The sequence below is a fragment of the Gadus morhua genome, chromosome 15, assembly GCF_902167405.1.
Source record: "Gadus morhua chromosome 15, gadMor3.0, whole genome shotgun sequence".
In the NCBI taxonomy this organism is placed as follows: Eukaryota; Metazoa; Chordata; class Actinopteri; order Gadiformes; family Gadidae; genus Gadus; species Gadus morhua.
In genome coordinates this window covers 6,725,361-6,740,417 of record NC_044062.1, presented here as the reverse complement: position 1 = coordinate 6,740,417, position 15,057 = coordinate 6,725,361, and the positions used below count along the sequence as shown (strand labels likewise).

The window sequence follows — 15,057 nt, the reverse complement described above, 5'->3', positions numbered from 1 at the left end:
CCAGTCCTTGGGTCTTGAGCCCCATCAGTGTATATTTGTATGTACTGTCCCCATTTGTTAGCCTTTCCTTTACAATGCCCCCAAATGTTGCAGTTCTCTCATGAGCTAACACACTTATATCTATCTCTGGCACTGGTAGAATCCACGGTGGTATAGTTGGCCAGTGCACTACAGGGGGCCACCCCCCCCTCCTCCCCAAACTCCATCCTCCCCATTTCCTTATTGACTTTAAAAATGAAACATTCCCTTTTCACTCTTGCTCCTCCCCACTCCCATGCATCTTCCAACGCCAGCTCCCCCACATTCTCCCCTCTTTTAAAGCTTTTGGTGTGAACGTACAGTAAGACTCTAGTTTTGATTTCCGGGTGTCTACGTCCACATCAGCTCATCTCACAACATGTCCCCGCCCATCTGGTGAAATTGTTCTAAAATACCACTCCTTATTGTATATAATGCATATACATGTATTTACAAACCATGTCACGACCACCAAATGAATGTCAAGTTATGTTGGTTTGTTAATATACATATTATTATATCAACTGCACAAAAATATGAATTGGTGTTAGAGCAAGTCTGTTGAACCGGATGGGCCGGGCCATGAAGGGGACGAGTTTGAGTCGAAACTATGAGTCGTGGTCACCTGGTCATGTATACCTTTCCAAACATGGAAATGTTCCCTCTTAGTTGCTTGGATCATTTAAATAACGAAGCAATCGCTTCTGAACATTTTCATGAGTCCAATCAGTAGTTAAACCCAATTGGTTGAATACTAATAAATGTATTTTATTTATTATTTATTTTAGAACAATACTACTCACTTAAAAGTACACAGCCGAAACACATTATATATGCTCATCAATATGCCTTTAATTAGATAAGCTATAATTATATGCTTTTGGGTAATTTCCTTGGCAAGTATTTTGGATTAATTGGTTGCAACAAGGTTATGTCAGAAAATAATGTTCTTATTATTTTCTTACTACTCACCAACCTGCTGGTTCATCTTAATTTGGTTTCTGGAGTGGCTTCAAGTCTATATCTTAAAGCTTGCTTGAATTATTTGGTTGGCATAACAGAACATGCCAAGACATGCTCCAATACGCGGCCTACTCAATAAGCACTTTATTGAAGGAAAAAATATCTATCAAGATTTTCAGTTGGCTCCCTGCTAGTTGTAACAGGTACATGATAAATAAGTTGCTCCACTAACTAGACGTGTGGTGGCTCATTGCCATTCTATCTGAGTCATTCAGCGCATTGCCACATACAGCCTGAGGGGGGTGCTGTTGCGTCAGCCACCATCCTCATACTCATCCTCATCTTCAACCGCTTCTCCGGGGTCGGGTCGCGGGGGGCAAATCTTTTTTTTCGCAGGATGGTGGGCGAATCTTTTTTTCGCAGGATGGTATGGGCAAGTACCACCTTATCGCCTCTGATTGGTTAGAAGGGCTCTCCTTTAGATCGTGATTCGATTAATCCGAGCTGTTTGGAGGAGGTTAGGATTAGGTTTATGGTTATGGTTAGGGTTAACCCTAAACCTAACCCTAACCTGTCGGAAGAGAGCCATTCTAACCAATCAGAGGCGAAAAAGTGGAAGGGGATGCCGATTGGCATCCCCTTGTATCCTGCCGTGATGTATCCTGCCACACTACCTCCCTCCCGCCCCCTGCTGTAAGCTCCCATGATGATCACATGGGACAGGAATCGGGATCAAGCCCCAGTGAGGCTTTTCTAGCTTTTTCTCTTAAAAACACTGACATATTTTTTTATCCAATAGGTAGTAGTTTAAACTGCCACACTATATCCAACCATGAGAATGATGACACAATAAATGTAAGTAAAACCGCTTTATTACACCATCACAGACATGGGTTAACAAAGGCAGATTGTGAATTCATGATTTTATTTTCATTTGAAACGTATTAACCATATGGCTACCGTTATTTTCTTCCCGACGTTTCACCACACGAGTCATAATTAGTGTAGTTATGAAAACAGTGATCAATAGTGCAGTGCGAGAAAGGGATCTGCCAGGGAGGGGCCTGAGGGCAGATATAAGGTGTCATCAACCAACCCTGGGGGTCAGAGACCGGGAGGGGTGTGAGGGCAGGGATAAGGTGTCATCAACTAACACTGGGTGGGATGGAAACCACAATTTTAGCGATTAATACCTTCCTCAACAGAAGTCATGGCTGCAGTGACAAAGTTACATAGTGCATGGCATCGTAAAAGTCGACTGTCTGTCGCAAAGTGTCTTATAACGTAGAGCTACAGCAGGCACATTTAACAACCGCAAACCAAACACAACACAGATTTCCTGCTCCGATGAATATTTTCCTCAACAGAAGTCATGGCTGCAGTGACAAAGTTACATAGTGCATGTTAAAAATCAATTAAAAATGTTAGATGGTCATTGGTCCCAACACCTCCTTCCCCTCGTCCGTCCACTTGGGTCAGATCGTTCTCGGACTCCCTGTAGAACGATCCGATCCCTCCAGCTTAGCCTTTATCTTCTCAGCAGAGGGTCGGGATTTGGGATTTTTATGTAGCATCGATGCAATTAGATCTTGCTGCAAACGGACAAAAATATCTATATTAAAAATCTATATATTATTATCATGCATGGCAGTATCGTAAAAGTTGACTGAATAATTTATGTCTACGTATGAAAGTACAAATGAATGAGACCTCTTCAGGAAATGACTTTGTAAATTCTGCTGGAAATATTTGTTTTTTGATGCCGCACAACATCTGTTGATGGATTAAACAAAATTAATTCATGAACACACAAAAGTTATTTATGATCATAAAGATATGGTTAAAAAATGCCATCTATAACAGACTTACTTCCCTCCTTTCCTGACGGGAGATATTCCACAGCATCAAGAAATATACCAAGCCCGACGCAAATATATCCACCTTTTGGTCGTATACGCTTTTGTTACTCTAGAATAAAACATACAGATAAAGATCATTGATTAGGGATATCCTTTATGCTGCGCTTTATCACAAACCGTTTTTTTTACTTGATAAAACAGGTGTTCTCACTTGTTCAGGGGCCATAAACGACCTAGTGCCCGTGCGCATCGTCTTCTCCATCACATTGCCTTCCTCGTCCCTTTCCGCCGTTACCAGACCAAAATCCACGATCTTCAGCTCTCCCTTCGATCCAACCATAATGTTGGAAGGCTGTCAAAAGACAATATTTAGAGTTGTCGTCAACAGGTAACCATGTGGCATAGTAACTAAATGTAAACCAAACAGTATGACACCTTTAGGTCTCTGTGGACTAGATTCTTGGAGTGGATGTATTCCACACCACATATTATCTTCTTCATGATGTCTAAACTCTCCTTCCCCCGAGTGGGAACCTGATGCAATGAGTTCTTCTCAGTTATCCACGCCTCAAGATCCTTCATTTCACACAGCTCCATTTGGATGTACAGGAAAGTCCCGGACGTATCGCTGCTTGACCTTGTTATGAAGATAGACGTCAAAATGTGAACCACCTGTAGTATGCAGAATATTGTTGACTGTTGAACCTAATTGTAATGGTAGAATTACTTACTGGGAAGTGCTGGAATGTTCACCTTTGGGAGGCTTGTAGTGCGAATCCTCAATCCAGGAGGCGTAATATCGAACGATATTAGGATGCTGTAGATCTGCTAATATCGCTGCCTCACGCAAAGCTTTCCTGTTCAAGATGAGTGGTAGCATGAAAATATTAATTTAGGTTACATGAGCAACAAAACTATACAATAAGATAAAAGCTGGAAGACTCTTACTCTTTATTGGTCACTATCTTGACCGCGTAATACTTATCCAAGAGTTTCTCCCTGGCCTTGTAAACTTGACCAAAGCCCCCATCCCCAATTGGCTCAATATGGTCGTAATCTTTTAAGAACCTATTGAAAGTAAGATTAGTTGTTATCTCCTCACACAATCATAGAGACATTATCATGCATGGCACACCCATTCAAAACAAAAAAAAACATTTGCAGGTGGAGGTCCGTGTTTGCCTTACCTAGAAGAAGTAGTTGGAATTGTTGGTGTATTGGTTGGTTCTTTTTGGGCAATGTTGGATTTTGCTGCAAGTCTACCAAAATAGCAATAATCACAATAAAGCTTAAAGAAAGTGTACAGACCTGAAGGGAATTTTGAGAAATATTTAAATGACTTACTTAATTTTATTCTTGCTACACAATTTTTCTTCCTTCAAAATAGAAAAATATTGTGATATTATAAAATTGTGATTACAAATGAAATAATAATGATGAAAATATTTTTTTTATGTTGGATGTAATAACTGAGAAACCCATCAAATGAGAAACCCACCAAATGCAACCTTTCAACTTACCTTGGAAGGTTCTTTGAACTGAATCCATTTATCTGATGAAGAGGTAGCCCTTAGTGATTAAAAAGAAAGATATAAAATAAACTCCCAGACAGCAAAGATACTAGTAACTGGAATGTCATGGTTCCTTTTGAGTCCTTACACTTCTGATGTTGCTTTATTAGATGTGCCATTCTCTTCTGATTTGGCGGACTTCCCAGATGCCTGAAATAAGACCAGTAATGAGCAATATTTTGTTTTCCATAAGTGAAGAACAGGTGGTTAAATCATTATTTGATTTATTTGACTAAATCTATTAATCTATCAAGAGAGACAGAGAGAGGCAGAGAGACAGAGAGAGGCAGAGAGACAGATAGATACAGAGGCAGAGAGACAGAGAGAGGCAGATAGAGATTGGGACAGTGAGAGGTGTATTGTTTCTGTATTGAATTGAATTTGACTTTAAGATGCAGAGAGACAGAGAGAGAGGGAGGCAGAGAGATAAGAGGCAGGGAGAGGCAGAGAGACATAAATACCTTGCTGTCCCAGTCTGACGACTCTTGGAGCACAGACCAGGCCTCCTTTGCTGCCCTTTTTTTGGCCTCCTTTAGAGTCTTCCCCTCGACTTCAGGGAACTCCTTACCGTCAATAACCACCCTGTAGACAAACCTGGGGGCACAAGGGATTACAATCTGAATATTTACTGTAGGTCCCTCCATGAGGATACCGTCATGGATTGAGGCAATTGATCCAGCTGTTTAACCAATCTTTTTATATATTGTTGGCAGAAACTATTCCGGGGATAATACATATACATTACATATACTTTCAGATTGAAGTAGGAAACAGTCAGACCCCAGAAAAGTAACTTGAAAACAATAACCATATTTTCCAACATAAAATGGACACTAGCATTTTAGCTGGAAAACACTGGTTTATAAAATATTTGTGCCTTTCGGTTTAGTGAATTGTGTACCGATTACATTTTCTTATCCTCTAATCATAAATGTTGATACTCACTGAGGGCAGTGTGCAGAACCAGATCTTCTCACCAATGAAAAGACCACTTGGCACATATTCTTCTGACAATGCTGGTTGAGCAGTCCTATGTAATTAGGCTCACTCAAGCCAGAATGCTCTCTGATGCTCACCTCCATGTTTGCAAGTGAAACACTGAGGGATAGACGGTTAACAAAAACATCAATACTTATTCAAGAATCATTCGTCCACTGTGTGATGTGTTCATCCTCTTTGTACTCACATGGCCTCTGACATGTCTTGATTCAATTCATTTGTTTGAGGACTCGTTGGCTCAACACTGCTAACGTGATCTACGGTCTTTAAAAGAAGAAGTTATATTGTGCTTTTATACATTGTGTTTATTACATCAGAACACACAATCTCTATTCACACCTCACACCCTGCACTTACATTTGATGGTTGATTTCTACATATTTCCTCATATACAAGCCTGGCTGCTTCCTCCTTTGCTTCTTTCTTCGTTCTCCCAGAGCCAGACGGGTATTCCGTACCGTCAAGCACAAACTTGCAACATCTGAAAACACAGACAGCTGAACTTGCAACATCTGAAAACACCAACATTTTGAGCTGAATGGCTAGCTCAACAGATAGGTAATGAAGGTACGAACCGTAGTCGCAGAGACTTACGGTTTAGCGTAGCCCAGTTCCACCGCGGTGGACTCCAGTGCCATTATGGGAACCCGGTTCTTCTGACTGTGCTCATTGAGCCAGCACGTGTAGTTGGGTTGGGTGAGCTTTGACGGATTAATTGGCTCTGTAGTGTCCCTCACGGACCGTCCCGAGACATGGGAGTGGTCTGAGTCCGTCCCTAAAACGCTCTCTAAAGCGTGTTTGGCTGCATTTTGCCGGGCCTCCTTCTTGTTTTTTCCAACGCCCTTTGGGTATGGTTTGCCGTTTGATATCACCCTTTGAGTAAACCTGAGGGACACATTTTTAAACCATTAGTTATAAAGGCTGAAACAGTACTCTACAGTGTTGTAAAAGGTTGAGCAGTAGGCCTTCTTCCTACACATCCTGATAAGCGATAGGTGATGCTCATTGAGTCTTATAGGCCTATTATCCAGACATGCTTTGATATAACGGTAATTGCATGTGTTGGTGGAGGCATGCCTTGATCGTGGACACTATTTTTAGGGGTGCTCACGCATACCTAAATATCCTCTCTTACCCCTAACCCCTAGGAATTATCATTCATTGATATTATTTCAGAAATCATTTTTAGAATAGGCAGAAGTAGGTAGTGAATTTTAATGTTGTTATTACTGTGCAATTGAAAAATCCAGTCAAATAAATGGACTTGTAGTAGACATATAGAATTTTTGTCTCAGAACAGACTCTTTATAACATTCTTAACATTTTTGGAATAAGAAATAAGTAATAGTGAATTTAAGATCGTTATAACTGGTCAATTGGACTTGTTACATTGACTTGTAGATGGAATTTCCAAGTTTCAGCTAAGACTTTAAATAATATTCTTAACTTGACTTGAACTACATCACTGGTCACCCCAAGATTGATCCTTGATGATTCAGCCCCTTTTCGAAAAAACAATGGCTTAACCCCTAGGAATTATCATTCATTGATATTATTTCATAAATCATTTTTAGAATAAGCAGAAGTAGGTAGTGAATTCAAGGTTGTTATTACCGTGCAATTGGCAAAACAAGTCAAATCAATGGACTTGTAGCATAGATAGATAGCATTTCAGTTTCAGCACAGACTCTTAATAACATTCTTAATATGGCTTGAACTACATCCCTGGCCACTCTTAGAGCCATGGCTTCTGTCGTGCCATGATGTCATGCAGGCCATTATTCAGAATACTACACATTTTCTGTACTGTAGCATTCAGAAATGTTGATTCAGTCACTCTTTTTTGGATGCAGCAACTGATCTTCGGCCACTGAAGGTTTTTTTAGTCTGAGACCGTCAAGTCTGATCAGTTTGCTTCTTGTCCAGATTTTAAGCTTCTTTCATTGCTTGCTGATTTGGTAGACGGTCCCCACGTGGTTCAGAGATTTAAACGACTTTGTTTACATTTCTCCATATCTGCTTTTCTATAGCTTGTTCTTTTATTTACTTTAGAAACTTTGCCTCATTTTTCAAAAACTAACTGAGTTCCTCTCTGAAACAGATATTATATTGACATCTGTGATGGTTCCTTCTAAACCCTTAATATAATGGTTTAACGCCTACAGCAGTGGGTTGGTATAAGTAGTACCGCTCTTCAATGGTTTTCCTCTTATCTTAGCAATAGGTCTTTCACAGTGTCTATCGGCCAGTTCTCCTCCCCCTCTGCCCCAGTGTCCTGTGGGGTCCCCCAGGGGTCCATTTTAGGCCCTGTCCTCTTCTGCCTATACATGTCCTCTTCTGCCTATACATTTGTGAGTCCCTCTAGGTAATATAATCAGGAAGCATAACATCTCATTTGACTTTTATGCCGATGACTCGCAATTAGGTTTGCAAAGGGGTGGAGAATTTCTGGTAAATTTCCGAAAAGTTTCTGGTAAATGACCATGGGAAGTTAAGCTTGGGAATTTTGGAAATTTTAAAAATCTGAACATTATGGGAATTAACTAGGAATTTAGGGTAGTTTAATCGAACTGTATCATATCCAAGCATGAATATATATATATATATATATATATATATATATATATATATTTTGTAAGTAGACACCAGTAGGTCCCCTTTAAGTCCCTTGATAAGAGCCAACCTTCAATTTTGTAAATTCCTGTTAATTCCCATGGAAAGTTTCCAACTTTGAAAATTCCCGGAATTTTGCAACCTTACTCGCAAATATACCTTCCTCTCAGATCTGCAAACCCGCTCCAGACCCTCCTTGACTGCCATTAACCTGCCATTGGGCCCTGGGGCTGAGAGGTTTCGTAGGCCCCCTGAGAGGGGATCTTACAATGAAGATGTGTAAATTATTTTCCGACATTTTGCCGTTGCCGACGGGGGGGGGGGGGGGGGGGGGGGGGGGGGTTGGACGAGAAATCCTGAGGGGGGGGGGGGGGGGGGGGCGGGACGACGACTGTGGCTGTGGTGTCAAGTAGCCACTGGGCCCAGCTACCACTAATGGCCCTCTTTTTTTCTTGGCTCATGATAGGCCTCTGACATTTGTGAGCCCCAAACAAAAAAGCACATTGTCTTGGGTCTACGCCGATCGGGGGGCCTATCATGGGCCAGTATATAAAAGTGTATATGTATATATTTTTTTTTTACTGCAGCTCATGATAGGTCCCCTGATCGTCATAGGTCCTGGGGCTTCAGCCCAGGCAACCCCGTGCATTAAGGCGGCCTTGGCGGCCGACCTAGGTATTCTCTCCCCCTACGTCAAACCCCACACCAGAAACCTTGGTGTCATCTTCAACTTCAATTTCTGCTTCGACAAGCAAATTGCTGCTGTAGTCAATATAAGTTTTTTCATTGCTAAGATGAAACCCCATTTATCATTTCACAATCTGGAAATAGTAATACATGCCTTCATCAGATCACGGCTGGATTACTGCAACTCTCTTTACCTAGGACTCCCTCAATTACTCCTGTCTCGCCTACAGCTGGTCCAGAACTCCGCAGCAAGACTGCTGACTGGATCCAGTAAGCGGGATCATATAACCCCCATCCTAGCATCCCTCCACTGGTTGCCCATTCAGCACAGAATTCATTTAAAACCCTACTTATGGTTTTCAAAGCCCTAAATGGCCTGGCCCCGCCCTACATCACATAGTTCATCCATCACCACTCTGCTCCAAGGTCCCTTAGATCATGTAGCATGGGTCTCCTGCACGTTCCACGCACTACATTAAAACAGGAGGGTGATAGGGCTTTTGCTGTGGCTGCCCCCGCCTTTGGAATGAACTGCACCCTTCAATTATAGACGCTCCTTCCGTCACCATTTTTAAATCTATGGCTCAAAACACACCTCTTCTCCCTTGCCTTTCCTCCCCTTTTGTGATATGTTGTTATTTTTATGTTTTCATGTACAGTCTATGTATGTGGTATGTGTTCTTTTATATGCCTTTTTTGCACCATGTACGGCACTTTGGCCAGTGAAAACAGTTAAATGTGCCTTATAAATAACTTAACTTACTTTACTTACTATAATACAATACAACAGATGTTGGTTTGCGTTATGAGAGGTAGCCTAGGCCTAGCTGATGGGACAACTCTTAAAGGGGACATATTATGAAAACACCACTATTCGTGGGATTTGGGTTGTTGTTTTGGGTCTCTGGTGCTCCCACACGCATGCAAACTTTGAAACAAGTCCGTACATGATTTCTTGAGTGAGATATGTATTTCTGAAAGTACCCCGCCTACAGTTACCAAACGAGCGAGTCAGTTTCGGCGCCCCCTCCTACGTAGGAAGGGGGCACAGTGGAATATCACCTCCCACTTCCCCACTCCCCTCCAATCAGAGCATAGCAGCCGGACTGCTGCCGAAGCTTCGGTGAGGCAGCTCCGGCGCGGGTAGCTCGGTGGCAGTTCGGCAGCTCAGCTCCCGGAGTACAATCCCTTTCTCATCCATGTCGCGGTTCATGGACTTCAGAGAGTCAAGGCAAAAGTTCCTTTCCCCCCAATTCTTCTCAACCATGGCCAAGATATCCCCCACTACGAGTCTTTACTTGTTGTGAAAGTACCAGAGACGTCAGACGCAGTATTTATGATTCGTAATATCATCCGAGGTGCACATAGCTTTTGGCCGTTAGATTAGCTATAATATTATATAAATACCCATATATATTATTTATATTATATTATATTATATTATAGAATATACAATCCCTTCTCCTCCATGCTGCAGTTCAGTCTGACAGCTCATTGGTCAATGGGCAGCAGCTCATTTGCATTAGAGCAACACACACCAGAAACAGCACATTCGGAAGGGACTGAAACAGATGGGAATAGCGGTAGGCGAGATTTTTTTAAATCTCAAATACTATTTTAATTGTTGTGAAAACGCCATAATATGTCTCCTTTAACTGAGACTCTTTCTCTCTCACATATATACATACATATCAGATATAATATTATAAAATACTATAAAAAGTAAAATGTGCGATATTATAAAAATGACAGTATCTCTTAGAAAGATAGATTAAAGATAAATTAAAGGGTGCAATGTGCAAATATCTCCAAATTCCCGCCGTAGATTTTTGAATTCGTAGTAGGCTCATTGGAAATCTGGGGAGGTCCAGTATCCATATCTGGTGTTATATTTAATGCCATTTCAAAGCTGTCCACTTGGAGGAATTCAGGAAAATAGCCAAATAGCCGCACAACTGAATTCCTTTTTTTCCATTTCCTCCATGGATTTTTGATTTCAATTCAGGGTGTCAACAGAAAGCTTGGGAGGTTGATACTATATACCTGACCGTTTTATTTTAGTGTCCACTTGCTTTGGTAATGCAAATGTATATTTCTCATGCCAATAAAGTTTTCGAGAGAGAGAGAGAGAGTTTCTCTCTCTCTCTCTCTCTCTCTCTCTCTCTCTCTCTCTCTCTCTCTCTCTCTCTCTCTCTCTCTCTCTTACATACATATGTATTATTCAGCTCATTTGCATTAGAGCTACACACACACCAGAAACAGCACATTCGGAAGGGACTGAAACAGATGGGAATAGTGGTAGGCGAGATTTTTTTAAATCTCAAATACAATTTTAATTGTTGTGAAAACGCCATAATATGTCTCCTTTAACTGAGACTCTCTCTCTCACATATATATATACATATCAGATATAATATTATAAAATACTATAAAAAGTAATATGTGCGTTATTATAAAAAAAAACAGTTTCTCATATAAAGATAGATTAATTAGGTTAAAGATAAAAGTATTTGACAGAGAGAGAGAGAAACTCTCACACACACACACACACACACACACACACACACACACACACACACACACACATATACATATATATTTAAGCAATAGATCACGCCAGGCTGTGGTATGTGCTCATTATACCACTGTTAAGGGGCGTTGTCCGGCCCCGACGCGCAGCGGAGGGCCGGCGACCCCCTTCACAGTGGTATAATGTAATGAGCACATGCCACTGACTGAAGTGATCTATTGCTTTTATACAACGGTTACTGTTATGGCGAAACGAAAGTCATGGACACACGACATTTAAAAAGAAACCAAGAAAGTCAAAGTAGCCGTTTTATTAAAGACTACCAAAAGTACTACGGAAGAGGATTAGGGCCACACATGTAAAAAAAAAAATAAATTCTGACTTTATTCTCAGAATTCTGAGAAAAAAGTCAGAATTCTGACTTATATCTCAGAATTCTGAGAATAAAGTCAGAATTCTGACATTAATCTCAGAATTCTGAGAAAAAAGTCAGAATTCTGACATTAATCTCAGAATTCTGAGAAAAAAGTCAGAATTCTGACTTTAAAGTCAGAACTACGGGTATCTGTAAGGACCAACCTCCGTGGGAGAGACACTTTGCTTTATGCAGTAGGAGGAAACCTATGGAAAGACAAGAAGGCCACAATCCGGCCCTAGAATGGCGCGGTAAAAGTGCAAAACCTGTGCGGTTTGGCAAGAATTCCGTACGGTTTTGAATGACTAATAGCCGCGGCTATTAGTCATTCACTCCGGCTATTAGTTATTAACTCCGGCTATTAGTTATTCACTCCGGCTATTAGGTATGCAGAACGAGCCCTCCCTCTTCTTTGCTTGACCACTAAGTTTGAAGGCTGTCTAACCAATCAGTGAAGAGAAATACCAGACTAAAGTAACGCATTGTCGAGACTAGAGCTGCAGTGCCTCCATGTTTTGCCGTAACATAAAGCTGTGTTGTCTTTACTAGTTTCACTACAATGTAATGACCACCACTAGCTAGTGGAAAATACATTTGTGTCTAGTACACTGATATATTTGTATATGTTAGGCTATATATTGAGATGGCAGTGTTCGAAATACCCGTCAATATTCGGGGATGCCCTCATCCCCAGATTGTTCTCGATATGCAGTAGCCAGCTAGGCCATAACATTACAATATTTCATGGATGCAAGCAAGCCAAGACAATCAATCTATATCTATAGCCTACATGACAACACACACACACACGCACACACACGCACACACAGACACACACACGCACACACGTTAAACACACTGGTATAGCAATAGGAGCCTGAATTGGCTAAAGTTGTTGGGATGCACGTTATTTTATAACAGGGAGGGGCAAAGTTGTGCATTACAATGCAAACACGACAATAATTGGCACAGTTCTTGCGCACTCAGAAGAACATGAACTGAATAAATGCCAGGTATATAGCATATCGGAGACAGGCACACAATCAGTGCATTTGCAAATAAGAGCCTGCAGTATGACCGTTCTTGTGACATTATTTAACCATCCATCTACAGCTAATACGATCAGACAGATACATCATTGATCACATATAAGCCAACAACAAGCCCAACATCACCACGGCAGGTGCGCTCTCTCTCGCACATTCACACAATCACTCCAACTTCTCCAACTCCAAGGCAAAGCTGTTTCACTAAGACCACAAACAACCACAACTAACCAGCCTACATATCCACAACAATGCACAACAATCAGTTCTATACATTGCGTCTATCTTCTGTTTGGCGCACATGGCTAATGTGCATACTTGCACAGGACTGTCGGCTCCGCTTGTCAAAAAAATAGAACGTATTTGTGAATAAATGCTTTGAATTCTGAATACTGGACTTGGTGAGCTTGGTGAGTTGGCTATGGGACGTGCACTTTTACCGCGCCATTCTAGGGCCGGATTGTGGCTTTCTTGGACTTCCATAGGTTTCCTCCTACTGCATAAAGCAAAGTGTCTCTCCCACGGAGGTTGGTCCTTACAGATACCCGTAGTCCTGACTTTAAAGTCAGAATTCTGACTTTTTTCTCAGAATTCTGAGATTAAAGTTAGAATTCTGAGATTAATGTCAGAATTCTGAGATTAATGTCAGAATTCTGACTTTATTCTCAGAATTCTGAGATTAAAGTCAGAATTCTGACTTTTTTCTCAGAATTCTGAGAATAAAGTCAGAACTTATTTTTTTTTTACATGTGTGGCCCTAATCCTCTTCCGTACTCCTGGCTGGCTCCTGGCATAAATATATTCATACAACGGGGGGCCTGAATCCAGCGATCTGATTGGTTCCTAACTGTTGTATAATGAGCGTATACATAACTACTATGACGCCCAATCATTTTGTGAAAGTATCACTCCGCGCCTTGAAGTGGAAAGTGTCAAAGAATACAACCGTATTTTTACTAGTGTCTGTGTGTGAAGTCATTTTGCCATAATTTTAACAGTTGTATAAAAGCAATAGCACAGTTCACTGAAGTTTAAAATCGGCGAGTGAACTGCTCCATAGGATAAATTGCCGGCGAACCGCTCTATCGGAGCCTTCTCTCGGAGGGACGCTAAAGTGTGTTGCATAGCGACCGTCGATGCATAGCGGCAGCCAGGAGGGACTACTTTTGGTGGTCTTTAATAAAACGGCTACTTTGACTTTCTTGGTTTCTTTTTAAATGTAGTGTGTCCATGGCTTTCGTTTCGCCATAACAGTAACCGTTGTATAAAAGCAATAGATCACTTCAGTCAGTGGCATGCGCTCATTATACCACTGTGAAGTGGGTCGCCGGCCCTCCGCTGCGCGTAGGGGCCGGACAACGACCCTTAACAGTGGTATAATGAGCACATACCACAGCCTGGCGTGATCTATTGCTTAAAAAAAAAAAAGTGTATTATGTGTGCAGGGCCGTCGGACTGCGGGGACAAAGGGGACAGTTGTGGGGGGGCCCAGGGCAGAGGGGGGGCCCATGACCAAAAAAAAAAAAAAAAAAAAAAAGTGTTACCTTTTTTTTTTAACCCCCTCCCCCCCCCCCGTCAACAATTGCTTCACACTCCCCCCCCTCCCCCCCCCCCCCCCCCCCCCGTCAACAACCTGGCGCAGGGGGGCCCATCAGTACCTATATTATAGGGGCCCAGGATTTGGTGCTACGGCCCTGTATGTGTGTATATATATATATATATATATATATATATATATATATATATATATATATATATATATATATATATATATATATATATATATATATATATACACACACATATCAGATATAATATTATAAAATACTGAGAAAAGCCGGATCAGTGAATGTGGGGCTAACTTCAGCGTCCTCCTGTCACTCATATATCAAACTCCCTGAAGCCGAGTCCAAATAACCATCCGATGTTGAACAAGCTGCAATACTGTATCAAATACAACAGATAGGCTGCCTAATCAAAACACTATGTGTAACGGTGGAGCAGACTCACGTTTTAATATGAGCAGGACCTTCGGAACCCATGTCTTCGTATTTCATCTCAATGCCACTTTTCTGCACAAACTCATTGAGTTTAGCGACGTAGTTGATTGATTCCATGGCATATGCAATATAAATTTCCCAAGTGTACGTGATCATGCATGCATATAGCACATCCTAACGGAGCATGGTAGGCGCCTCACCACTTAACTGCCAACTAAAGGTTTAGGACATGGACCTTGGTTTATGACTCTGTTAGTTTCGATTTCCCGGTGTCTACGTCATCATAAGATCGTCTCACAACATGGCCCCGCCCATGTTGTGAGACGCCGTCACCGAGAGTGACGGTAAATACAACA

At 41.4% G+C, this 15,057-nt stretch overlaps 1 protein-coding gene across 1 annotated transcript; it reads right to left on the bottom strand.

Moving 5' to 3' along the window:
* Window positions 1-1,835: 1,835 nt before the first annotated feature.
* LOC115560249 (interferon-induced, double-stranded RNA-activated protein kinase) lies at window positions 1,836-14,964 on the bottom strand. Its single transcript, XM_030379575.1, has 17 exons — window positions 14,712-14,964; window positions 6,005-6,295; window positions 5,768-5,891; window positions 5,598-5,674; window positions 5,357-5,509; window positions 4,873-5,005; window positions 4,500-4,561; window positions 4,361-4,409; window positions 4,185-4,216; window positions 4,028-4,099; window positions 3,789-3,908; window positions 3,572-3,697; window positions 3,276-3,477; window positions 3,052-3,192; window positions 2,851-2,949; window positions 2,692-2,754; window positions 1,836-2,573 (listed from the first exon to the last, which is right to left on the bottom strand). Exons 1-17 carry the CDS (start codon window positions 14,855-14,857, stop codon window positions 2,457-2,459), a joined length of 2,007 nt encoding a protein of 668 aa, XP_030235435.1. The 5' UTR covers window positions 14,858-14,964; the 3' UTR covers window positions 1,836-2,456.
* Between the last annotated feature and the right edge of the window lie 93 nt (window positions 14,965-15,057).